Here is a 26592-nt window from a genome sequence, read left to right on the forward strand (position 1 = left end):
ACCCATGACCACATTGATGGGATGTGGTACTCCTGCCATCACTGCAGACATTTATTTTAACAGACATTTATTGAGTACCTCCTGGGAGCTAGGCCCTGGAAAGAGAAATTCAAAAAATGAAATAAAGACATGACCAAATAGCATAAAGAGATCTGGGTTTGTCCAGTGAAGGTCCTAAGGAAATAGGTAATGAAACATATCTTTTCTCTGATGGCAGATAGAGAGGGGGGCCACTAAGGCAGAATGGTGTATGTGTTTTCAGGTACGATGTCTGTTTTCAGATATTTTTGCTTAATTGTTTTTCCTTGTCACAAAGCATAGTTCGATAGAAAGTGAGGATAAATGAGGTTGACAAAAAGGCAGCAATAAATACTTTGAGGTTTGGGGGTTTTCTTGGGGGGGGTGCTTTGTTTTAAGAGTGCTAGCTTTAGAATAAGGAACTGGATTCAAATCCTGCCATTTCTACTTAGCACCCTTATAATGACCCTTGGGAAGTCACTTCCTGTTCTATTCCTTATTTGTGAAGTCAGCAGGCTCCTGCTAAGGTGCTTTCCAATCCTGATCCTTTGATCTTAACTTTAATAGGCAGGGTGGGGTGGCATTCAGTGGTCCTGAGATGAATAAGTGATGTCACATAGTGAAATGAGTAAACTAGGGAGATCTGAGTTCAAATCCTTCCTCAGAAACTTATTCAATATGTAACCAGAATCAAATCAGTCAGATTCTCTCAGAGTCTCTTTCTCCTCATCTGTGAAATGGGTATACTACTTCTTGGATTATTGATCCCACGAGGTTGTGTCGAGGAAAGCAATCACTAATTGCAAAGGCCCCTGTAAATGAGAGCTTTTAGGTCACTCAGGATAACAGAATCTCAGAGGGCAAAGGGAACTCCTAGGCCATCTTCCCTACCCTATAGCTGAAAAAGAATTCTGAGAGGGATACTGTGTTCTCCCCATGTCTCTTCTCTTAATTAACTGACATAATCCTGAGGCCTTTCATTATCTTCCTTGCCCTCCTCTGAATTTTCTCCTGAGCCCATCCTAAAATAGGGCACCTAGAATAAGACACAGAACTCCAGTTGTGGCAGGATCAGGGCAAAGTGTATTGGGACCATCACCTCTCTAGTCCTGAACCCAAGTTAATGAGCTTTTTTTTGGTGAGGCAGTTGGGGTTAAGTGACTTGCCCAGGGTCACACAGCTAGTAAGTGTCAAGGGTCTGAGGCCGGATTTGAACTCAGTTCCTCCTGCATCCAGGGCCAGTGCTCTATCCACTGTGCCACCTCGCTGCGCCCCCCCCCCCCATCTATACCTTATATGTGGGTTAAAAATGTACTGTTAAAAATGTCAACTGGGGGCAGCTAGGTGGCGCAGTGGATAAAGTATCAGCCCTGGATGCAGGAGGACCTGAGTTCAAATCCAGTCTCAGACCCTTGACACTTGCTGGCTGTGTGACCCTAGGCAAGTCACTTAACCCTCATTTCCCCCGCCCCCCAAAAAAGTCAACTAGCCAAGTCCAGGTCTCTGGAACAATTTTCACTAGAAACCCTTTTCCTAATTGACAAGGCAGCCATAGAGAGAGAGCACTAGGCTTGGAGTCAAGAATAGCTGAGTTCAAATCCAGCCTCTGTTTCCTAGCTGTATAACCCTGGGCAAGTCACTTAAACTCTGTCACATCAGTTTCCTCATCTATAAAATGAGATAATAATAGCACCTACCTATGCTGGGTTTTTTGCAATGATCAAATGAGATAATATTTGTAAAGCACCTTGTAAAACTAGAGAAAGCCTGGCTATTATTATTGTTACATCAAAGCATTACTGATGATTTTGAGTCTGGTCATTCAATCATTCTTAAATCCACCTAACTGTCTTGTTGTCTAGCCCATACCTTGCCATCTTTTCCACAAGAGTAAGAAGCTTCGTCAAATGATTTTCTAAAATCTAGGTTAAATGGCTAACACAGAAATCTATGACTTTCATATATTTGTGTGACTTTCCATGTAGAATCGATATCATATCGCTTGCCTTCTCAAGGGGTGGGGGAGAGACAGGAGAGTGGGAGAGAATTTGGAACCCAATTTTTTAAAATTTATGTTAAAAATTTTTAATGGAATTGGGAAATATTTAACAAAACAAATATATACATACACACACATATATAATATATATATATATAAAATCTAAGTTAAACTCTTCCTGTGGAAGTCTCCTTAACGGCCAATCCAGTAACTGTGTTTTTCAAAAATGAGGTTGATCAGGCAATTACTTGGTTTTTTAGAAAAGTTTTATTGGGGAGCAGCTAGGTGGTGCAGTGGATAAAGCACCGGCCCTGGATTCAGGAGGACCTGAGTTCAAATCCGGCCTCAGACACTTGACACTTACTAGCTGTGTGACCATTGCCCTGGGAAAAAACCAAAAACCAAAAAAACAGTTTTCTAGTTTTCACACCAGTCATCACCCACAAACCCCGCAATGAACCAGCTGATCCATCAATAAGGCAGTATCTTCTGAGCAGCCCATGTTAGTGACGCCCCATCCCCAGCCAGGAGCCTGCTCCGTCTGTGGTCCAGAACTCCCAGTCTCATTCTCCAACACCACCTCCCTAACCAGCAGTCCACTTCCCAGATTCACCTTTCTGCTGCAGAGCCCTCACCTCGGATCCATAGCCGCAGTGACAAAAGTGCCAGCTGTGCCCTTGTAGTCTTCAGTTTCCTGCCCCAAACTTGAAAATCCTTAGCAAGGCTTTCTAAGCTCCTGCTGGCAGTGTTCTGTGTACCCATGTGAATCCCCGGCAGTGGGTGGGAGCCAGTCATCAGGTTGGAGGAGACTCAGCAGGTTTTCTGTCTCATCCGAGACCCCAGGAGAGCAGCCCCACCTCCCCCTCGGTGCCTCTTGGAGGAGTCACCGATCACCCCCATCCTCCTCTTCTTCCTGTTCTTTGCTGAGCGAGCCATTATCTGACAGCACCTAGTTTCCATAGCAAGATTTCCCCAGAGAAGAAGTGCCTTCTTTCCCCTCAGAGAGTACAGCTCTCTCCATCCAGAAGAGCTTCATTTCCATTAAACATATTTGGTATTATCTGAACTGGTTTAGAAAGGTAGAGAGGCAATCTATTAGAGTGGCAAGAATGCCGGCTCTAGAGTCGGGGTCCTGGGTTCAAATCCCACCTCTGATACTGCCTCTATGTCCTTGGGCAAGTCGCTTCACCTCCTGGGCCCCCAATTACCTCATCTGTAGGGGTTGGCCTCTGAGGACTCTTCATCGCTAGACAGATGATCCTGGAATCCCTGGTTTCATAAGTGTTGATGCTTCTCCCAGTATAGACAGTGATCTCTTCTCTTGATTCCCTGTGGGCAGCGCTGCTGGCTAGTGCTTGACCAAAAGACAGCCTGATAATAATCACTAATAATGTGCACAAAGCCTTTCCATCTTGGTAGGATCCAGCAGAGCTTACATTTTGCCTGGGGTGGCCTTCAGGAATCCCGGGTCACTCCCACAACACCATGTATTCATTCAACAGACATTTATTAAGCACCAACTGTATGCAGAACACTGTGCTGAGGAGAGATACAAAGTCTGCCAAACCCTAATAGAGATAGCTCCTTTAAAGTAGGAATTGTCTCATTCTTTGTATGTGTATGTGAGCAACAGTAAATGTTTAACAACTGACTTTACGGGGGGAAAACAACAACAATAATAATGATAATAATGTTGTTCAGTTGTTTTAGTCTTGTCTGATTCTTCATGACCCCACTTGGGGTTTTCTTGGTAGAGATGCTGGAGTGGTTTCCATTTCCTTCTCCAGTTCATTTTACAGATGAGGAAACTGAGACAAACAGGGTGAAGTGACTTGCCCAGGGTCACACAGCTAGTGAATGGCTGAGACCAGATTTGAACTTATGAAGATGAATCTTTCTGACTCCAGTCTCAGGGCTCTATGTGCTATGGCGCCACCTAGCTGCCCAAATAATAATAACAGCTAACATTTATATGTAGTGTGTACTATATGCCAGACTGTACTAAGTGCTTTACAAATAGGGGCAGCTAGGTGGCGCAGTGGATAGAGCACCGGCCCTGGAGTCAGGAGTACCTGAGTTCAAATCCGGCCTCAGACACTTATTAACACTTACTAGCTGTGTGACCCTGGGCAAGTCACTTAACCCCAATTGCCTCACTTAAAAAACAACAACAACAACAACAACAACAACAACAAAGATTATCCTACTTAAAACTCACAACAACCCTGGTAGGTAAGTTCTATTATTATCATCCTCATTTTATAGATGAGGAAACTGGAGCAAACCAGGTTAAGTGATTTGCCCAGGGTCACACAGCTAGTGAATGTCCAAGGCTAGATTTGAACACAGGTCTTCCTGATTCCAGGCCCAGTAGCCTGCTTACTGAGCCACTCAGCTACAGTTTAATCTGAAGTATTAGCATTTTCTCCATCAATTTCTGAAGTCTAGACAATCAACCAAACAGTAAGTCAAGCCATGATTTTTAGCTCTGCTAATTTCTGAGGTATAAATGCTCACATTGAAAATTTAACAATCTCTCACAAGCAGGTACAAGATGGCTTCAGCATAGCTCTGGCTGTGATACACAGTGGATGGAATGAAGGATCTGTGGTTTATCAGCATGGGACACTCCCTTCTCCAGCACAGATCACAACTCACCCAGCACTTAGTTTGTTTTTTGGGTTTTGGGGTTTTTGGGGGGGTTTTGGGGGGATGTTTGGGGTTTTGCTTTTTTCTTTGGTTTGGTTTGGTTTTTGTTTGTTTGTTTGTTTTTGCGGGACAATGAGGATTAAGTGACTTGCCCAGGGTCACACAGCTAGTAAGTGTCAAGTGTCTGAAGTCGGATTTGAACTCAGGTCCTCCTGAATCCAAGGCTGGTTCTTTATCCTCTGCGCCACCTAGCTGCCCTCACCTAGCACTTAGATTGGTTACTTACTTATGAACTCATTGTCTCCTCTGTTCTAACATAAGCTCTCTGAGAGTAGGAGTTGTTTCATTCTTTGTATGTATAGCCCCAGCATCAGACCCAGCTCTTGGTCCATACTAGACACTTGATAAATTCTTGTGCATTGATTGTTAAGTTCGAGGACAATGCCTGAGGCCTGTGGAGGTGCAGAGACTTTCTGGGAGCAGGATTTGAACCTGGTGTTTCTGTCTTCAAGTCCAGAAAGCCTGTCCATCACACTTCTCTGTCATGGGCAGGGGAAAGAGGTTGGAATCTATGATTTCATTGGTTTAGGGGGACTCCTGGTTAGTAAATACTTCCCCCAAACCCCAATGCATGTTGGCAACCTTTCTACAAATTATTATCTTAGAAACTTGCCTGGGAACTGAGGGGTTAAGTGGCCTGCCCAGAATCATGCAGCCATTATAATATGTGTCAGAGGAGGGACTTGGAGGGGCAGCTAGGTGGCACAGTGGATAGAGCACCAAGTACTGGAGTCAGGAAGACCTGAGTTCAAATTTGGCCTCAGACACTTAGTAGGTATGTGACCCTGGTCAAGTCACTTACCCCTGATTACCTCAAAAAAAAAAAAAAGGAAGAAGAAGAGGGACTTAGAACTTGGAACTTGGACCTAGTTCTGCCAGGTTGCTGGGTCCCTCTCTCTCGGGGTCCTGGCCTTCAATTTGTTCACTCTGAGGCTGACTTTTTTTTTTTTTTGGCAGGGCAATGAGGGTTAAGTGACTTGTGCAGGGTCACACAGCTAGTGTCATGTGTATGAGGTCGGATTTGAACTCAGGTCCTCCTGAATCCAAGGCTGGTGCTCTATCCACTGCACTACCTAGCTGCCCCCGCTGACTTTTTATCTATCTACACTGGGCTGTCTCTATACCAATTGGCCTCTATTATACCGTACAATATTATATGAAAAGTACTTGGCAGCATGGCACACAATGTACTTAACTGAGGTGTGGGGGCCAGAGTGGGGAGGGCAAGGGAATTAAGCTTCAAAAGAAGGGTGAGGTGAATATTAATGTTATTAAGTAGCTTACATTCATCTCTTGTTGCTAGCCAGCAAGTCAGTAGGCAAGCAGAGACCAAGATCCACCAATCTCGGGTTGGCAGCCACCTGTTTGGTCCTCAGCCCCAATGTGGCCTTCTCATAGGGTGGAGGACTTCATATTAACATTGGATCAGAGGAGCAGCTAGGTGGCGCAGTGGATAAAGCATTGGCCCTGGATTCAGGAGGACCTGAGTTCAAATCCAACTTCAGACCTTTAGACACTAGCTGTGTGACCCTAGGCAAGTCACTTAACCCTCATTGCCCCGCAAAAAAACAAAAAAACATTGGATCAGAGACTCATTAGAGCCAGAAGGGACTTTAGAGATCAATTCCTTCAATGCCTTCATTTTTTTTTTAGACCAAACCTGTGATTTCATTGGTATAAGAAACTTCCTCTACCAAGGTGGGGTGGCACCTGCTTGGCAACTTGTGATCTTAGATAACTTTACCTAGGGTATTGAGAAGTTAAGTGACTTGCTCGGGTCATCAGAAAGCCAGTATGTTTGTTTCAGAGGTAGGATTTGAACCCAGGCTTTCTTCGCTCCAAGGATGGCTCTCAATCCGCTGGGCAACATAGCCTCTCCCAGTCATGTTATAGGAAGTAAAGCCCAGAGAACGGCTTTACAGAGGAGGGGTTTGACCCCCATGTCTTTTGGCCAGGGTTTTTTCTATACATTGTGCTGCCTCTTGACTTTAAAAAGGGCCTGAGCAGAGGAATGGTGGAATTTTGCAAAGAGTTATTTTTGACTATTGATAGAAAGCTCACGTGACTCATGAAAAAACCTACCTTCTTGGTGAGAGAGATTCCTACACCCACAACTCAAATCATCTCTGATGGAAGAAAGCTGTGTGCAAGTCAGGCCAACACAGCCTCCAACACACCCACGGGAATTTTACTTTGAAAAGTTACATTATGAAATGGCATCTCGGTTTAAGGTTGAGTGGGCCAAGAGGGAGGGGGCTGTGGGCATCTGGAGCTAGCCCTGGTGCTGACTTCACTGATGCTGAATAGACTTGAGGGAAAGAAAAGAATGTCTGTACTTGACATTTGACATAGCCTGCGTTATCTCATTTAGTCCACACAGCATACCCCCGTGCAGGAGGTCAGGAAGGACTGGTAGTACAAGAGAGGGAAAACTTGGGCCCAGTTCCTTAGTTCTTTCCATTATGAGTTATGTGACTCTGGGGAAGACATTTCACTGAGTCTCTTCTTCCCCTTTTCACCTCCTCCCCTTTTCTTTCCTCTCTGGGTCCTTGGCCTCAGTTTCTTCATCTGTCAATGGGGATGATCATTCATAGAATTATAGATCTAGGGGCAGCTAGGTGGCACAGTGGATAAAGCACCGGCCCTGGAGTCAGGAGTACCTGAGTTCAAATCCAGCCTCAGACACTTAACACTTACTAGCTGTGTGACCCTGGGCAAGTCACTTAACCCCAATTGCCTCACTAAAAACAAAACAAAAACAAGAATTATAGATCTAGCGCTTCAAATTTCCTTAGAGCTCATCTAGCCTAGCTCCTCTGTTTTAGAGATGAAGAAACTGAGGCTCAGAGAGGTCACATTACTTTTCCAAGGTCACCTAGGGAGTCAGTAGCCGGGCCAGGATGCCACATCTCTACAAAGCACTATTTGCTTGTAAGGTAAAGTAAGGATCAAGGTACAGAAACACCACAAACCAAGAGCATGTTCTCCTCTTTTACTTTAGACCCTGGGGACAGTGGGCTTATTTAGTCTAAATGGTTGCCACCCCCCCCCCACTAAGTTCTAGGGGTGTTTGTAGCCAATGGATGAGTCACTCCCTTGCTTGCAGGACAGAGTGTCTCAGCTACTGACAGCGTTGATTCACTGCTAGGTTGGGTCAAGCAGGTCACTCCTCAGGGCCCCAGACTATCCTGCTGTTACCAGCTTGTTCCCCAAGAGGATCCCAAAGAACTCACAAGGTCGTAATTCTGTCTGTTCTATCTCTGACACTCACTCACCTGAGATTTCCTCTGAATCACAACAGATTCATGACCACGTGGTAACCAGGTAGAGAGATAAGGCAGCTGTAACAACAGGCTTATGATGCTATTGGTACTTCTCCCCCAACCTTGAGGTCTCTAGTAATTTTTCTTCTTCCTCACTTAAAGATTTCAAAGAAGGGAGGGTTCATCTCTTTTAGGCTTTTGTATGTCCCCCTAGTTTAGGCTCAGCATCTTATTAAAAGACTTTTGTTGTCACAAGTCATCTGACAGGAAATAGGATGCCTGCAGTGATCTGAAGTGGGGAGGAAAAGGGTACCTCTGTCATGAATTTTTGGAAGCTGGCTCCCAAAGCTGCCACATAGATGCATCCTATGCTTGCAGCATTGGGCTAGTACCATCATTCCCCAAAGGCAGCCTGTTAACAAAAGATTGGAAGCTCCAGTGGGTAATGGACTGGGTGTCTGTTGTCCAGGAGCCAGCTTAGCCAAATGCTAAGAGGAGCTCATCACCAGAGGGAGAGCTTCCAGCCACAATGACCCTCCAAAACAAAGGTGTGGAAGCTATGGCCTTCCTTCCTTGGTAGAAGGAGCTCCTATCCCTGCTCCCTGAACTGACAAAGTCACACATTCTTTGTTTTGGTTTGGTTTGGTTTGGTTTGGTTTTGGGGTTTTTTGCTGGGCAATGGGGGTTAAAGTGACTTGCCCAGGGTCACACAGCTAGTAAGTGTCAAGTGTTCGAGGCCAGATTTGAACTCAGGTCCTCCTGACTCCAGGGCCGGTGCTTTATCCACTGTGCTATCTAGCCGCCCCAAAGTCACACATTCTTGAAGAATTGAAATAGGTATCCCATTTAACAGATAAGAAAACTGAAGCCAAGAGGCAGGAAGTGACTTGACCATGGTCACATGGCTTTAAGAGGCAGAACTGGGAGTGACACCCAGATCTTCTAAGTCTAAAGGCAGGGCTTCCCCCTCTCCCCCCACAATACCACTGTCAGGTAATAATAACAAGAATCACTCATGTTTCTGTAACAGTGTACAGTTTACAAGATGCTTTCCTCACAGCAGCCCCTTGAAATAGATAAAGTAAATTTTATTGTGCCCATTTTATAGAGGAGAAAGTAGAAGGCCTGAGGAGGAAAAGGGAGTTATCTATCGTCCTCCATCAAGGAAGTGCTAGAAGACTCTGGAAGACTTGGCAGGCTTATGACACATTACTGCCCCTGAGGTACTCAGTGTTCCAACTGAACTGACCTATTCGATAGGACTTTTAGTCAGGGCATGCACCCCTATATATGAAATGCCATCTCCCATCCCCTTGCCTTTGCACAAGCAGGCTCTACCTCTGGTGCTTTCTCCCTCCTGCCCTCCACCTCTGAATACCAGGGTCTCATCAAGGCTTACTTCTAGTGTAGCTTCCTATAAGTAGTCACTTAGTCAACAAGAACTCATTATAAATGCTTGCTATGTGCTGAGCATTGCACTAAGTGCTAGTGATGCCGAGAAAGGGAAAACATGGTTTTTTGTCTTGGAAGAGCTTATATTTTAATGGGGGAGACCACATGCAAACCCACTATATATATTTGCATATGGACACACACACACACACATATAAATATATGCATTTGTATATAGACACATGTATATACACAATATAGACGTGTATATACACACATGAGATTTACAGTGTAAATGGGAAGTAATCTCAGAGAGAAGGCAGCAGCATTGAGGGGGACCTGGAGAAGCTTCTACAGAAGGCAGGATTTGAGCTGGGTCTTGAAGAAAGTCAATAGAAACGAAGAGGCAAAAGTGTGGAAGGAGAGCCTTCCGAGCATTGCAGGATCAGCCAGTGCAAAGGGGTGGAGATGGGAGATGAATGATCACATTCAAGGGACTGCAGCTAGGCCAGTGGACCTGAATCATGGACTGCACAGAGGAGAGTAAAGGTTTAAGAAGTCTAAAAAGGGGGCAGCTAGATGGCGCAGTGGATAGAGCACTGGCCCTGGATTCAGGAGTACCTGAGTTCAAATCCAGCCTCAGACACTTAACACTTACTAGCTGTGTGACCCAGGGCAAGTCACTTAACCCCAATTGCCTTACTAAAAACAAAAACAAACAAACAAACAAAAAGAAGTCTAAAAAGACAGGAAGAAGCCAGGTGATGAAGAGCTTTAAATGCCAAATGGAGGGTTTTATATTAGATCCCAGAGATAACAGGGAGCCAGTATAGTTCATTAAGCAAGGGAAGAGACCTGCTTTGCGGGGAACCCCTTAACATTCCTTAACAGTTAACAAGTCTTTAGAAGTCCCCTGCTTTCCTACCATGCTTAGTGCTTCCTTCTTTTCTTTAAATTTTATAAATATGTTGTATTTTCTTACCTGTGTAAGTGTTGTTCTCCCTACCCTGTACCCATTCTCATCAATACAATGTGAGTTTCTTGAAGGCAGGAACTGCTTTGCACACTGCCTGGAAGAGAGCAGGGGCTTAATAAATGGTTCTTGGGGTAGTGGGGCCAGGACTAGAACCTAGGTTTCCAGACTCTTCATTCTGTGTTCTTTGCCACCCCCCCCAAAAAAAGAAGCTGAGAGCCCAGGTTACTCCGGAGGAGGGGGCTCCTCTCTAGCTGGTGTTGTTCTGTGATCTCCTCGGCTGGCCCCCTCGCTGGTGTTTCTGGCTCAGCTCTGGCTCTCTCCACTTCCCACGGGAACCCTTGTCCCTGTGGTTTTTCCCTAGGAATGTTCACCACGCCTTGGGCCAGCATGGCGCGGAGCAGCGAGCAGTACTGCCTGGCCTGGGAATCCAAGTACCTGATGGAGCTCGGCAGCGCCCTGGAGACCCTGCTCAATGGCCTGGTGAATATGATGGCTCAAGAAGCGCTGAAATACACGATCCTGTCTGGTGAGACCTCCCCAGCCCAATCCAGCGAGGGGAGACAGGGCAGCACGGTGAACTGGGAGCTGAGGTTAGGATTCCCAGCCTAGCTCTGCCACTCACAACCGCTAGGACCTCAGACGAGTTACTCAACCACCCAGGACTTCATTTCCCAATCAGTAAAATTAGGGGCTTAGACTCTTAGGGTTGTCTCTAACTTTGATCTTGGCTGTTGGAAAATCCCTTCTTTCTCTGACAGTTAGTGTTCTAAAGAGCCTTCCATCTTTGATGTTCTATGTTCTAATGGCCCTCCCAGCTCTGACATTCTGTGTGCTAAGGGCCCTCCCATCCCTAACATTCTCTGTTCCAAGGGCCCTCCCAGCTCTGACATTCTGGGTTCTAAGGGCCCTCCCATCCCTGACATTCTCTGTTCTAAGGGCCCTCCCAGCTCTGACATTCTGTGTTCTAAGGGCCCTCCCATCCCTAACATTCTCTGTTCTAAGGGCCCTCCCAGCTCTGACATTCTGGGTTCTAAGGGCCCTCCCATCCCTGACATTCTCTGTTCTAAGGGCCCTCCCAGCTCTGACCTTCTGTGTTCTAAGGGTCCTCTCAGATCTGACATCCTGTGTTCTAAGGGCCCTCCCAGCCCTGACATTCTGGGTTCTAAGGGCCCTCCCAGCTCTGACCTTCTGTGTTCTAAGGGCCCTCCCAGCTCTGACATTCTGGGTTCTAAGGGCCCTCCCAGCCCTGACATTCTGGGTTCTAAGGGCCCTCCCAGCTCTGACATCCTGTGTTCTAAGGGCCCTCCCAGCTCTGACCTTCTGTGTTCTAAGGGCCCTCCCAGCCCTGACATTCTGGGTTCTAAGGGCCCTCCCAGCTCTGACCTTCTGTGTTCTAAGGGTCCTCCCAGCTCTGACCTTCTGTGTTCTAAGGGCCCTCCCAGCCCTGACATTCTGGGTTCTAAGGGCCCTCCCAGCTCTGACCTTCTGTGTTCTAAGGGCCCTCCCAGCTCTGACCTTCTGTGTTCTAAGGGCCCTCCCAGCCCTGACATTCTGGGTTCTAAGGGCCCTCCCAGCCCTGACATTCTGGGTTCTAAGGGCCCTCCTGGCTCTATGATTTTATGATCTGTCTAATCCTTTTCTATAATTTCCTTCCTAACCTGCCCTTTCCTATTCATATTTGTTTAATACACAAAACCTGAGAATTTTAATCAGAGTCAGACTAAACTTTTTTTTTAAAATAAAGACTGGATCTCCCCATCTTACCCAGGCTAGGAGTAATGTAGCAACTCACAGGCAAAGTCCCACCATTGATGTCACAAGAGCTTTGACTTGTTCCATCTCTGCCGTGGATCAGTTCCCCTTCCTCAGGCCAACTGGTGGCACCCCACTCCTAGACTCTCACCATGTTATTGCCAAGCTTAATGCAGACACCCACTTTGCCTAGCCCACTGTGGCTCAGTACTCCATAGCTCAAGAGATCTGCTAGTCTCAGGCATTGCAGGAGCTGGGATTATAGGCATTTACCATCATACCCTGTGCACATTAGTCTTTAAACCAGTCCTCATCAGTTGGGCAAAACTCAGTTCAGACTTAGGGCAGTGCCACCAATTTCACAGGCTGACCATTTTCTCTCAAGACTTGCTTCACATACCTGAAGTTTTCCCTATCTCTTCCAGGTATCTTGACAGCGTTGACTTGGCCATCTTCCCTCCTCACTGTGGCCAATGTCATCGACAACCCCTGGGGGGTGTGCCTTCGACGGTCAGCAGAGGTTGGCAAACACCTGGCCCACGTGCTACTCAGCCGGCAGCAGGTAGCTAGAAACCTTCCACGAATGGGGACTACTTTTGTTGCTTGGCAGATAGAGCAGTAAGGAAGGGGAAGAGACCTATAATTACATATACATGTGCAAAAACATGTACCTATATATGTATATGCTTATATCTGTATATATGTACATGCATATACATATATATATGTACACACACACATATATATAAAATCAGAATTTCACTTATATTCTTTAATAGTCGTGTGAGGAACCATCTACATTCTAATGAGAACTGAGTTAAATGAGTTTTTAAAGTTTTTGGTTTTTTGTTCTGCTTGAGTTGGTTTGAGGTTTGGGGTTTGATTTTTGCATTGACTTTATCAGAGAAAAGATCATTTGATACTAAGGAAATATTAACTTTCTCTACATTCAAGAAAACTTTTATAAATACTTGTTAATACAATTCATAGTCATTTTTCTGAACCCTAACATGTTCAACCCATGTATGTCCAAGGTTATCTGTCTAACAGAATTATAAATCTAGGGCAGCTAGGTGGCACAGTGGATAAAGCACCTGCCCTGGATTCAGGAGGAACTGAGTTCAGGTCCAGCCTCAGACGCTTGACACTTACTAGCTGTGTGACCCTGGGCAAGTCACTTAACCCTTATTGCCCCGGAAAAAAAGAAAAAAAAAAGAATTGTGAATTGAGGTAGGATTTTGGCATTCTCTTGAAACCCATCTTGTTAATGAAAACTACATTTTATGACTAGAAGTAAATTTACCTACAATTGCTTCTGGCCTTTTGGACAGTTAGGTGGCACACTGGATGGAGCCCTGGACCTGGAATCAGGAAGACCTGAGTTTAAATTTGGCCTCAGCTACTTCTTAGCTATGTGACCCTGGGCAAGTCACTTTAACCTCTGTCTGCCTCAGTTTCCTCATTTGTGAAATGCATATAATAATAACACCTACTTCCCAGGTGAGGATCAAATGACATAGTATTTGTAAAGTGCTTTGCAAACCTTAAAGAGCTATATAAATGCCAGCTCTCATTATTATTATCATGGCAGCTGATTCTCATTATTACTTGGTTCTGGTTAGTCTAGGAATCAGTGCCTCCTAAGCCACAGAAAATGTTGTCTCCCAAGTGTCCAAACATGATCCACTTAGGAACAGATGAAAAAACTTTTAACATCTTGCTGGATGGGGTAGAAATGAATGAAGAGCTGTCCTAAGAATGTTCTGTGTCTGTTAAGGTGGTGATGAGCATCTTCCCTATGGACCCAGAGGGGGCCCTGCATTGACACAGGGTGTGAAAATAACTCTAGATTTTCCCAAGAGGGATCTTGGGAAAATACACTTTCTCTCCAGATCCTCATTGATGGTCATTCAGATGGGCAGATTTAGGGTAGAAAACAACCCCTTTCTCCCATTCATTGTAAAAGGGTAGCCATGCTTGTTTGCATAATCCCAGAGTCCAAGCTCTCATTTGATGATGTTACCAGTCTGGAAATTTTCAATCCTAGGTTAGAAACATGGATAAATGCTGCCAAAATGTGGTTTGTTTGTTTTTTAGTTTGGGGTTTTTTTGGGGGGTTTTTTGGTGGGGCAATGAGGGTTAAGTGACTTGTCCAGGGTCACACAGCTACTAAGTGTCAAGTGTCTGAGGCTGGATTTGAACTCGGGTCCTCCTGAATGCAAAGCCAGTGCTTTATCCCCTGTGCCACCTAACTGCCCCCTTTTTTCACAACCTTAAAAATTAAATCGTTTTTGCTTTGATTTTCAAAGAAAAAAACTTAGACTTCCTGCTTTGGAAAGTAGGGGTGTCCCCTCTTATTTTACTAACAAAAAGGTCTTTTCTTAATCATGGAGTTTTTCTTGAATGTGAAAGAAATGAACAGTTCCTTAGTATCAAATGTTCTTTTCAGTGATAAAGTCAATACAGAGAGCTTGTAGTTGCTTCTTCAAAATTACAAGTGTTGCTGATGCAAAAAATAAACAACATCTCCATGTGCTGGAACCTTAATATTCTTCCAATAAGGGTAGATATTTGATAGTGTTGCCTTTCTATCACTATTGACATAAGTGGGAAAGCAAACTTACCAATATTTTGTAGTCTTCTCTATGCTTCTATATACTAATGACATGCATGTTTTTCTTTCTTTATTCCAATCCATCCCTTAAATACATAGGACTAGCCTTTTTAGTATTTGGGTCTCTTAGTTCCATTGGACTAAGGCAAAAATAATTTTTCGCCATTGGAATGTTATACAACTATATATTGCTTACTTTACTGTAAATACTGGTGAGCAATGGCCAATAAATAGTTGTATGTTCTTCTCTTAAAAAATAATCAATGGGAAAGGGAAAAGAACCATAGAACTGAAGGAAGGCAAATATCCCAATTTTAAAAAAGAAGAAAAATCTGCAAAGCATAGGCTAGTGAGTTAGCTTTGATTGCTGGGAAAACTCTAGACTGAGTCATCAGAAAGATGGTTAGTGAGCATCCAGAAAGGGAAGCAATGATTACAAAGAGCCAACATGGCTTCATCAAGAACAAGTCAGGCTATACTAACCTCATTTCCTTTTTTTAACAGGGTTACTAAACTAGAACATGAGGGGAAATATTGTCGATATGGATTATGTAGGTTTTGTTTTGTTTTGTTTTTTATTATGTAGGTTTTAACAAAGCATCTTATAAAATATCATTTCAGAACTGGTTAAATGGCCAAACTCAAAAGTAGTTCATTGTTAGTTGGCAGCAGGGTTTTGTGTTTGACCATATGCTAGTTAACATTTTTATCAATGAGTGAGATAAAGGCTCATCAAATTTGTAGATGACACAAAGGTGGAAGGGATGGCTTGCCAGAGGATGATAGAATGAAAAGTTCTTAACACAGGAGGGCACCGAGCCAAATCTACTAAGATCAAATTCAGTAGAGATAAATGTAAAATCTTATACTTGGGTTCAAAAAAATCAACTTTACAAGTAGAGAAACAAGTACTTTGCCAGAAAATACTCTGAAGATTTTAGTGGTCTGTAGTTTCAATATGAGGCAGCTAGGTGGTACAGCAGATAGAGTTCTGGCCCCAGAGTCAGGAAGACTCCTCTTCTCTGAGTTCAAATCTGGTCTCAGATGTTTACTAGCTATGTGATCCCAGGCAAGTGACTTAACCCTGTTTGCCTCAGTTTCCTCATCTATAATATGAACTGGAGAAGGTAATGGCAAACCACTCCAGTATCTCTGTCAAGAAAACCCCAAATGGGGTTACAAAGAGTAAGGTGTGGGGCAGCTAGGTGACACTTACTAGCTGTGTGACCCTGGGCAAGTCACTTAACCCCAACTGCCTCACCAAAACAAAAAACAAAGAGTAAGGTGTGTATACACACACACACACACACACACACACACACACACACACACACACTCAGTATAAGTCAGCAGTGTGTTGTGGTTGGCGGAAATGTTTGGGCCACATTAAGAGCAGTATAGTTTCCAGAATGGGGAATTTAAGAAAGACATTCATAAACTGGAAAGTATTCAAAAGAGTGCAGTCCATTGAAGAAATGAGTCTGGAGACTAAATTTAGTCTGGGACATTTAGCCTGGAGCAGAGAAGACTCAGTGGGAGATGGACTAGCTGTCTTCAAAACTTTGAAGGGCTGTCATAGGGAAAAAAGAGTCGATTCGTTCTCTTTGGTCCCAGAGGGCAAAACCAGCTGCAGTGGGTAGGAGTTACAGAGATTTAGGTATGTTAGGGAAAACTTCTTAGCAATTGGAATAATCCAGAAGTGGAATGGCCTTCCTGGAGACATGATGATTTGTGCCTCAGTGCAGGTCTTTAGGTAAAGGTTGGGTGATCGTTGATTGGGGTATGGTATAGTACATTTCCTTTTGGGTTGGACTAGATGGCTCTTCCAATGCTAGAATTCTATGATATATTTCATTCATTCATCAACCTTTTTTTTTTTTTTTTGGTGGGGCAATGAGGGTTAAATGACTCTCCCAGGGTCACACAGTAAGTGTAAAGTGTCTGAGGCTGAATTTGAACTCAGGTACTCCTGAATCCAGGGCCAGTGCTTTATCTACTGCGCCACCTAGCTCCCCCCCCCCAATCAACCATTTTTAATAATAATAGGTGAGTTGCAAAGCGTTTAGCTGCAGTATCCCAGTTAAACATCTACTATATTCAGATTACTGGGTTTTCAGTAGCAAGTTTTGAGAATGGGGAGGGAATACAAAGTCTTTACTATCCAGAAGGAGAGATCAAACACAAATTCAGGAATAGAAATTAAAGAATGAGGAGTGAGGAGAGGCCTACAAGGTGGTACAAGGATTGGAGTTTAAGGTAGAGAGATGGTACTTTCAGGAGTTGGCAGAGGGGGCACCAAGGAGGGCCCCATGGAGAAGATGACATTTCAGCTTGGCCTTGAAGAATGAGTAGGAAATCAAAAGGTAGAGTTTTCAGGAGGGGAAGACATTCACCTGTAGGGCAGGTGATAAACAGGAGAATGCGGGACATATTTAGGAGACAAGAGGTGGTCCAATTTGACTGGAATACCCCATAGTGAAGGGGAGAAATATGAAAATATGGTTTAAAAATAGGTTGGAAATAATATTCTAAGAGCCCTTCCAGCTCAGGCATTCTATGTTCTAAAACATCTTCCAGATCTAAGATTCTGTGTTCTAAGTGATTCCTTCTAACTCTGATGTTCCAAGTTCTAAAGTCTCTTCAGGATTCCAAAGTCTGTATTCTAAACTCTCTATCAGATCTAATATTCTTTGATTATATTCTAATCCACGATCTTTGTCTGTTCCTTCCCAGGGTAGACGACCCGTCACTTTGATCGGCTTCAGCCTGGGAGCAAGAGTCATTTATTTCTGTTTGCAAGAGATGGCTCAGGAGGAAGGTGAGTCTCATTCAGCTGAATGCAAACAGATGAGAACCAAAGCCACCCCCAAACAGTCCAGAATGGGGCTCTCTTCTTTGCCGGCACAGCAGGACCCACATAAGGAGAAAAGGGAGACTTGCACTCTGTTAATTACATTTCGGCAGGGCTGGCAACCTTTCAGCATGCACACCGAGTTGCCACACCAATTTGAGTTGGAATTTTAGAGTGGCATCTCCAGTTCTTGAAAGCTAGGGGTTCCAATGGAGATTGATAAGGGCATAACTCTTCTGAGTAGAGTTGGAGCTACCAAATCTCATTGGGTAGAATTATGACTTCACATACTCTCCCAAAGTTGTAGATGCTGTGAATGGTGACTCTTGTGGTATTAGAAATTGGGGTGAAGGAAGACAACTGGGGCTGCGGATCAAAGGTGAACTTCAAAAGCCTCATGTGTACCCAAATCGCAGAAGAATTAGATTTATCATGCATGAAGTGCTGGCATATACTTGGCCTTTTTTTGTGAGATTAACAGCAAAGTATATGAAACAGTGTTGGAATAAATAGTTGGTAAGGCTTCAAGAAACTTGCAGCAGCCATTATGTTGGTTTAATGTGGTCTTTTGTTCAAGATGGCCCTGGCTGCTGATCACCTTGGGAATACAGTCACGTGCTTATGTGGCATGCCTCTGTTTCCCCCTGGTGTCTACATATAGTCTACAACCAGTTCCTTTGTCACTTTAGAGCCAGGATGCAGAATACACCCAAAAAGGAATATGAATCATGATGCCTTAGAGATTTGGACTAAGAGCCTGGAAAGATTGCTCAGTGATGAGCATCTAACATGACACGTGAGTGGTGAAGCAAGTAAATAATGGCAGCCAATGGGAGTACAGATGAATCCCCTTTGAGAACTTATGCTCTGAGTTCCATCCTGGTTTTAGGGTATAGGGCACCCTGGGGAATGAAAGCATGGGGTATCTTACAGTGTGATACTGATATTGAAGGATTTATCCACCAGCAGCTAATGCTTCCCATGTCACCTCCCTCTTAAAGTAATATTTTTATAATTAGGAATTTAATCATCATCAATCAAAAGAAGCATTTAAATATATGGAGAGAAGCAAAATGAGAGGATTGTATATGAAACTATAAACCTTAGTTACGTGGGTTTTTAAAAATTATATATTAAATTTCACACAGTAATAACAAAATGACTGCTTGTGCCCCCTTCAGAAAACTTTTTGTTTTCTTCTGTAAATATCTTATTGGTGTTTTGTTTTGTTTTGTTTTGCAAGGCAGTGAAGGTTAAGTGACTTGCCTAGGGTCACACAGCTAGTAAGTGTCAAGTGTCTGAGGCCAGATTTGAACTCAGGTCCTCCTGAATCCAGGGCCGGTGCTCTATCCACTGCACCACCTAGCTTTCCCCTTATTGGTGTTCTTTTAATCATTTTTCATATCTCTTTCAAATCCCACTAACTCATACCTCCATCCAAATAAAATAATAGTTGCCATTTATGTTATTTGTCAAATAATGCCTTAATTAATTAATGCAAATAATTAATAAGCATTTATTAAATATGCCTTTACATGTGTTATCCCATTTTATCCCCATAACTATTCTAGAAGGTAGGTGCTATTATTATCCCCATTTTACAAATGAGAAAACTGAGGCCAAGAGAAGCTAAGTGACTTGCCCAAGGTCACACAGCTAATAAGTGTCTGAGGCAGGATTCAAACTTGGTTCTTCCTGATTCCAATTCCAGTATGGTATGTACTGTGCTACTTATCTTCCCTCCCTTATAACCAATAACTAGAATCACGCAAAGCAAATTATACTTTTGTCCATGCCTATCTGAAAATGCATGTCTCATTCTCCACCTTCACTTTCCTGCCAATACGTGGGTAGAATTTTCATTGTCAGTCTTCTGAAGTCATGATGAATCACTGTCTTGCCCAAGGCTGCGTGGGCTTTCAAAGACTAATACAAACATAAAAGGCTGCTAAAAAATTCTACAGATATTGGTCATTTCCCCATATATTTGGGGGAAAGAGTATGTACAGTTGAGTGAATTTTGGGCCAGTTACAAATTGTTTTCTAGAATAGCCAGACCAATTCCCAGCTCCACCAATGGTGTATTAGTGCGCCCATCCTCCTCTCACGTCCCTTCTAGCAATTTTCATTTTCCTTTTTTTGCCATCTTTGCCACTCTAATGGGTGGGTGAAGCGAAGCTTCAGAGTTGTTTTAATGAATAATCAGAGCACAGCTTTAATTATTCATGATTCCTTGCATCCCTCCCCAAATTGTTATTGATAGTCTTCCTTTGAAAACTTCCTGTTCCCCACCCTTTAACCACTTATCACCTAAGGAAAGGCTCTAGTTCTTATACATTTGGATCAATTCTCCTAATTATTATAAATGCCAACTATTAATAGCTCATATTTATACAGCATTTTAATAACATTTTTAAAGTTTTGAGTTCCAAATTTTATCCCTCCTTCCCTGCCTCCCCAAGGCAGTAAGCAATCAGATATAGGTTATATATGTGCAATTACGTAAAACATTACCATATTAAGCATTTTGTATAAGAAAACTTGAATAAAAGAAAAAAAAATGAAAGAAAGTAAAAAATAGCATGCTTCAGTCAGTGTTCACTTCTTTCTTTGGAGGTGGATATTATGCTTCATCATTAGTCCTTTGGGATTGTCTTGGATCATTGTATTGCAGAGAATAGTTAAGTCATTCACAGTTCATCATCAAACAATATTGTCACTGCACAATGTTCTCCTGGTTCTGGTCACTTCGTTATATATCGGTTCATACAAGTCTTTCCAGGCCTTTCTGAAATCATCCTGCTTGCCATTTCTTATAGATCAATAATATTTCATCACCATCATATGCCACAGCTTGTTTAGCCGTTCCCCATTTGATGGGCATTCCTTTGATTTCCAATTCTTAACCAGCACAAAAAGAGCTGCTAGAAATATTTTTGTACAAATAGGTCTTTTTTTTCTTTTGGAGGATTTAAACCTAACAGTGGTATTGCTGGATAAAAGGGTATGCCCAGTTCCCTTTAAGCATAGTTCCAAATTGCTCTCCAAAATGGTTGGATCTTTTCACAACTCTACCAGCAGTGGATTAGTGTCCCAGTTTTCCTACATCCTCTCCAACATCCAGTATTTTCCTTTTTTGTCACATTAGCCATTAGCTGTGAGGTGATACCTCAGAGTTGTTTTAATTTGCATCTCTTTGATGAGTAGTGATCTAGAACATTTTTTCATGTGATTTGATTTCTGCCTGTTCATATCCTTTGACCATTTATCAATTGGGGAATGACTCAGTTCTCTATATATTTGAGATATAAAGTCTTTATCAGAGAAACTTGTTTCAAACCTTCTTTCCCAGTTTTTTGCTTCCCTTATAATTTTGGTTACATTAGTTTTGTTTGTGCAAAAACTTTTTAATTTTATATAATCAAACTGATATATTTTACATTTTGTATTACTCTGTATCTTCTTTGATCCTAAATTATTCCTCTGTCCATAAATCTGACAGATAAACCATCCCATGCTTTCTTAATTTGCTTATGGTATCCCCCTTTATGACTTTATTTTAGTATACAGTGTGAGATGTTGGTCTATACCCAGTTTCTGGCATACTCTTTTCCAGTTTTCCCATCAGTTTTGTCAAATAATGAGTTTTTGTTTCAAAAGTTTACATCTTTGTTTTATCATATACTACATTATTATAACCATTTACTATATTGTAGTTTGTAGCTATTCTATTCCACTGATCCACCCCTTTATTTCTTAGCCAGTACCAGGTTGTTTTGATAATCACTGCCTGATAATACATTTTGAGATCTGGTGCTGCTAGACCACCTTCTTTCACATTGTTTTCATTGATTCCCCTGATAGCTTTGAGCTTTCGGTCTTCCGGATGAATTTTATTAATATTTTTTCTAGATCTGTAAAATTTTTTGATAGTTTGATCGGCACACCCCTAAATTACACAGCACTTTGAGCTTTGTAAAATGCTTTATGAGCATTATATCTTTCAGTGTCCATATTAAAGCTCTGAGGGCACAAGTACTAATATCGCCATTTTTCAAATGAGGAAACTGAGACTAGGAGAGCTAATAGCTGACATTTATGTAGTGCCTTAAAGTTTGCAAGATGCCTTACAAATGTCTAATTTGATCCTCACAACAACCCTGGGAGGCAGGTGCTATGATTATCCCCATTTCACAGATGACGAAACTAAGACAAACAGGGTTAAATGACTTGCCCAAGGTCACACAGTTAGTAACTCTCTAAGGTCAGATTTGAACTCAGGAAGACAAGTCTTCCTGACTCCAGGCCCAGCACGCTATGCACTATGGCGCCACTTAGCTGCCCTATTTTACAGAGGAGGAAATGAAGGCTCAGAGAGGGAAAAATACTTGCCCAATGTCATCCATCTATCTAACGGAAGAAATGTGGGAGAAGAACCTAGACTTTCCAAGTCCTTATCCAAAACTCCTTCCATTACAGCAGCCATCTGGCCTTCCTACTTTTTTTTCTCTAATACCCTGATTTCATTGGTGTATAGAACTCCCTCAGGAGGAAAGTCCCTCCGCTAACACAGAATAGCAACTCTTCTATAACTTTTTTTTTTTTTTTTTAGTGAGGCAATTGGGGTTAAGTGACTTGCCCAGGGTCACACAGCTAGTAAGTGTTAAGTGTCTGAGGCCGGATTTGAACTCAGGTACTCCTGACTCCAGGGCCGGTGCTCTATCCACTGTGCCATCTAGCTGCCCCTACTCTTCTATAACTTAATGGTCTTTTTCCTCCTACCTCTCTGACTGCTTCTCTGTCTCCTCTGCTGGATCTTCATCCAGGGTTCCCCCCCCCACCCCCAGTAACCTTGGGTGTCCCTCAGGGCTCTGTCCTAGACTCTCTATTTTTCCCATAATCTCTCACTTGGTGACTTCATCAGCTTTTACGTATTTAATTATCATCTCTATGCAGATGACCCCCCAGATCTAGAGATCCAGCCTTGTCCCTCGCCTGAGCTCCAGTCTCCAGTCACCAGTTGCCTCCTTGGACATCTTGACCCGGGTATCCCGTAAGCATCTCAAATGAGTCAAAACAGAATCATCATCTTCCCCCCCAAAGCTATAGCTTTTCCAAACTTCCCTGTAGCTGTCAACAACACTGCCATCTTTGCAGTGACCTGTCCTCAGCTCCCCACTCTGTCATTCCGAGTATCTGCTCACCGTCACCTTGTGATATTTCTGTCTCCTTGACATCTCCCATACCCATTTGCCTTTCTCCATTCATACAGCCCCCACCCTGGTGCAAACCCTCATCGCCTCTCGCCCAGACTTTAACAACAATCCCCTAATTGGTTTCCCTGCCTTAAGTCTATCCCCCACTGCAATCCAGCTTCCAAACAACTGCCACGGTGATTTTCCTGAAGCTCAGGCCTGATGTGTCACTCTCCTACTCAATAAACTCCAGTAGCTCCCTATTACCTGTATTTTGAATATATCTGCATATGTAGAGAATGTTTCCCCCTCAGAATATGAGCTCCTTTGGGGCAATGGTCTATTTTGTTTTTGTCTTTATATCTCTAGTGCCTAGCACTAAATAAATGCTAGTTAGTTAGTTGATTAGAGGGAAACACTAAGAGGTTAAGTGATTTGCCCAGAATATGTCAGAACCCAGGACTTGAACTCTGAAACTACCTCCCTGTCCTCTACACCATGCTACATTTTGCTGTATTTTAATCCTAAAAATGCTTCCTGCCAGAGTGATTGGGGGCATCATCCAAGAGGGAATGTGTTACATTGAGAAAACCTCTGGATTTGGGATCAGATGGGTTTGAATCACATCTCTGTTACTTCTTTCTAGACCAGAAGTGTCACACTCATGTCAGCGTGGCTCTGGGAGGCCCATGAAACTCCCCAGCCAGATCCAGGTTAAAATGTCACTGGGAAATGTCTAACAAAATAAATAAAACTACAGCACGACATGGATAACGTTAATTTGTGGTTTTCTGAGTCAGGATTTGGCCCACAGGGGTCCTTTTCTCCTTGAGTTTGACACCATTGTTCTAGAAGTGGAGAGATTGCTTAACTTCTCGGGTCATCGGTTTCCTTCTCTATAAAATGAGGAGATTAGACTAGATCTTAGATCTCTTCCAGTTCTTGGCCTATGACCAGTGATCTGATGATATTCACTTCTTGCTGAAAGGGGTTTTGTTTAAAACATTTTTATTGATGTCCTTTAGTTTCTTCTAGTCGGTATCACTCCTCATTCCAGAGAATAATCCCATATAACAAGATTTTTAAGATTAAAAAAAGAAAAAAAGAAAAATCAACATAAATGATTAATATGCTGAAAGACAACATTCACTTTTTTTTTTTTTTTTGGTGAGGCAATTGGGGTTAAGTGACTTGCCCAGGGTCACACAGCTAGTAATTGTTAAGTGTCTGAGGCCGGATTTGAACTCAGGTCCTCCTGAATCCAGGGCCAGTGCTCTATCCACTGTACCACCTAGCTGCCCCAACAACATTCACTTTTAATTTGTTTCTGTGTGGTGGTTCTTTCCATTTACACTGTCGTTGTCATAGGCTATATTGTTTTCTTGGTTCTACTTACTTTCCTCTTCATCAGTTCTTATAGATCTTCCTATACTTCTCTGTATTCATCACCTGACTACATCATTTCTTTTGGCACAGTAATACTGCAGTGTTCCCATCTTCCAACATCCCCTCAAACATTGACTCTTCCCATCTTTTTGTTATCTTTGTCAATTTTCTGGATGCCAGATGAACCCTAAGATTGTTTTTTTTTTAATATGTATTTTTTTTGTTTGTTTTTGGTGAGGCAATTGGGGTTAAGTGACTTGCCTAGGGTCACATAGCTAGTAAGTGTTAAGTGTCTGAGGCTATATTTGAACTCAGGTCCTCCTGACTCTAGGGCTGGTGCTTTATCCTCCTCGCCACCTAGCTGCCCCTCCCTAAGATTGTTTTAATGTGTATTTCTCTTACTATTAGTGATCTGGAGCATTCGTCCATGTGCTTGTTAAAAGTTTATCTTTTTTTTTTTAAATAAACATCCTCTGAAGCCTCTCTACACAGTCTCACAAACCGTCCCTTTAGAGGAGCCAGTGAAATACATTCATGAAACACTATCTGCTGTTTCCATAATCATTCAATCCCCTCTCCGCAAGCTAGGCAGAAACCACCAGCCAATTTCTGCATGACCTTCTGTGCTGCTGTTTTACTAATAGACCCAGTTCTTAATTCAGGTGATTACAGGCAATTAACATAAATTGCATGTTACTCATTGGACCATTATACCTCTGAAGCCTTTGTTCACCCTGCAGAGTTAATTCTAGGCATTACACACTCGCCTTTCCAGGTTAGTTGTAAATGACAAACTTTCCAGAGTAATGCTTATTATTGGGGGTTATGGAAATAACCGCCTTCCAAGGCAACCATCAATCAGTCGATCAACATTCATCTCTTAAGGGCTTATTATGTGGCAGGCACTTTGCTAGGCACTAGGTACAGAGACAAAAAATGAGTAATCCCTTCTCTCAAGAAATTTACACTCTATAGAGTGTAAATTTTCCTCTATAGAGGAAAAAACATCTATCTATGTACATTTATCTATCCATCCATCCATCCACTTCCATATCTCTGTCTATCAATCTAGATAGATATAGATGTAGATAGATAAAGATATAGAGGGTGTGTGTATATATATATGTGTGTGTTTATATATATGTGAATGTATATATCTGCAGACACATGTAATATAAAATACCAGTTTTATATACATGTATTTATATAACTGGTAAAACATACAAATATAAACAAAATAATATGTACAAATATATACAAAATAAATACAAGTTATATATATAATATATATAAAATAAATACCAGATATATTTTATATTGTTTATATATAATGTGTATACATATATAATATACATAAATCTGGTATTTATTTTGTATATATTACATGTGTCTGCAGATACATACATTCATATATATGAATATATACACATATTATTATGGGTTTACATTATATTATCGATTTTAAAGAGATTTTATATGTGTGTATACATAATATACACATACATATACACAGGTGTGTGTATAAAAACCTGAGAATCACCTGCATGGAAATAATAGTTAAACGCTTGTGAGCTGATGTGATCTCCAAGTAGAGTGGGAGAGAGAAGCGGGCCCTGGATGGGAACAGAGTGCTGTGATGTTTAAAATCTAAATTGTGGTCACCTTAGATTAGAAGCTTCAGCACCAGACTTTGGGCATTAAACATTTATTAAAGCATACAGGTATTCACAAGGAGTTCAGAAGAAAAAAAAAAAAGTCCTACCTAGCCTAGAGTTCCAGCCTGGTTGGAGTCCTCCTCCACGAGCCTGCTTTAATCAGGAACTCTAGCAAGCTGATTGTGGAAGTTTTTTATAGGTCTGGAACAGAGGCGGTCTTTACACACTGCTTCAAGCTGATTGGTTGGTGTCATCCAAATCCATTGGCTTTGAAGGTGTTCTCAAGTTGAGTTCACAGTCTAGCTTCTGAGAACAATACCCTCTTAAGGGCTAGCCAGGTGTGATTACAATCCAGTTAACTTGAAGTAGGCTAATCAGCAGTCAATCACTCTCACTTGATTCAATCAGTCTAGATTAATCTCCAGGTGGGTCTTTGAGTATCTGCAAAATCCCATTATTTCATCACAGTGCTGTGGATGAGGAACAGAGAGGGAAGGCCAGTCTAGCCAGACCCCAGTGGACAGGAAGAGGAGTGATGGACAGCAAGTTCCAAAAGTCTTAATGCAGCATTATGCTATTAAACCTTTCTGAGTCTGTTAAGACAGACAGGGGCCAGTTCACGAGGGGCTTCCAAACCCAAACAAAGATGTCAATAGTTTATCCTAGAGGTAATAGGAGCCGCCAGAGATTATTAAGTAGGGGGATGACGTGGTTGCATGGACCCTTGGGCAGGTTGTTGGAAGGTGGATTGATTCCACAGTTGGACAGCTTTCGTTGTTAGG

The 26592-nt window shown here is 42.5% G+C and overlaps 1 protein-coding gene across 2 annotated transcripts in view; it reads left to right on the forward strand.

Moving 5' to 3' along the window:
- TMCO4 (transmembrane and coiled-coil domains 4) overlaps positions 1–26592 on the forward strand; it is a 114742-nt gene that overhangs the window by 42797 nt on the left and 45353 nt on the right. Inside the window, exons 9-11 of one of the 2 annotated variants that reach the window (XR_006355780.1) lie at positions 10719–10947; positions 12535–12671; positions 17457–17541. Coding sequence is in view for 1 of the 2 variants with exons in the window: in XM_043998194.1 (XP_043854129.1) it covers positions 10719–10883; positions 12535–12671; positions 17457–17541 (387 nt within the window). In the remaining variant the exon portion in view is untranslated. The remainder of the gene's footprint in view (positions 1–10718; positions 10948–12534; positions 12672–17456; positions 17542–26592) is intronic. The other variant, XM_043998194.1, reaches the window with a different exon arrangement.

This window comes from Dromiciops gliroides, chromosome 3 (genome assembly GCF_019393635.1).
Source record: "Dromiciops gliroides isolate mDroGli1 chromosome 3, mDroGli1.pri, whole genome shotgun sequence".
NCBI lineage: Eukaryota > Metazoa > Chordata > Mammalia > Microbiotheria > Microbiotheriidae > Dromiciops > Dromiciops gliroides.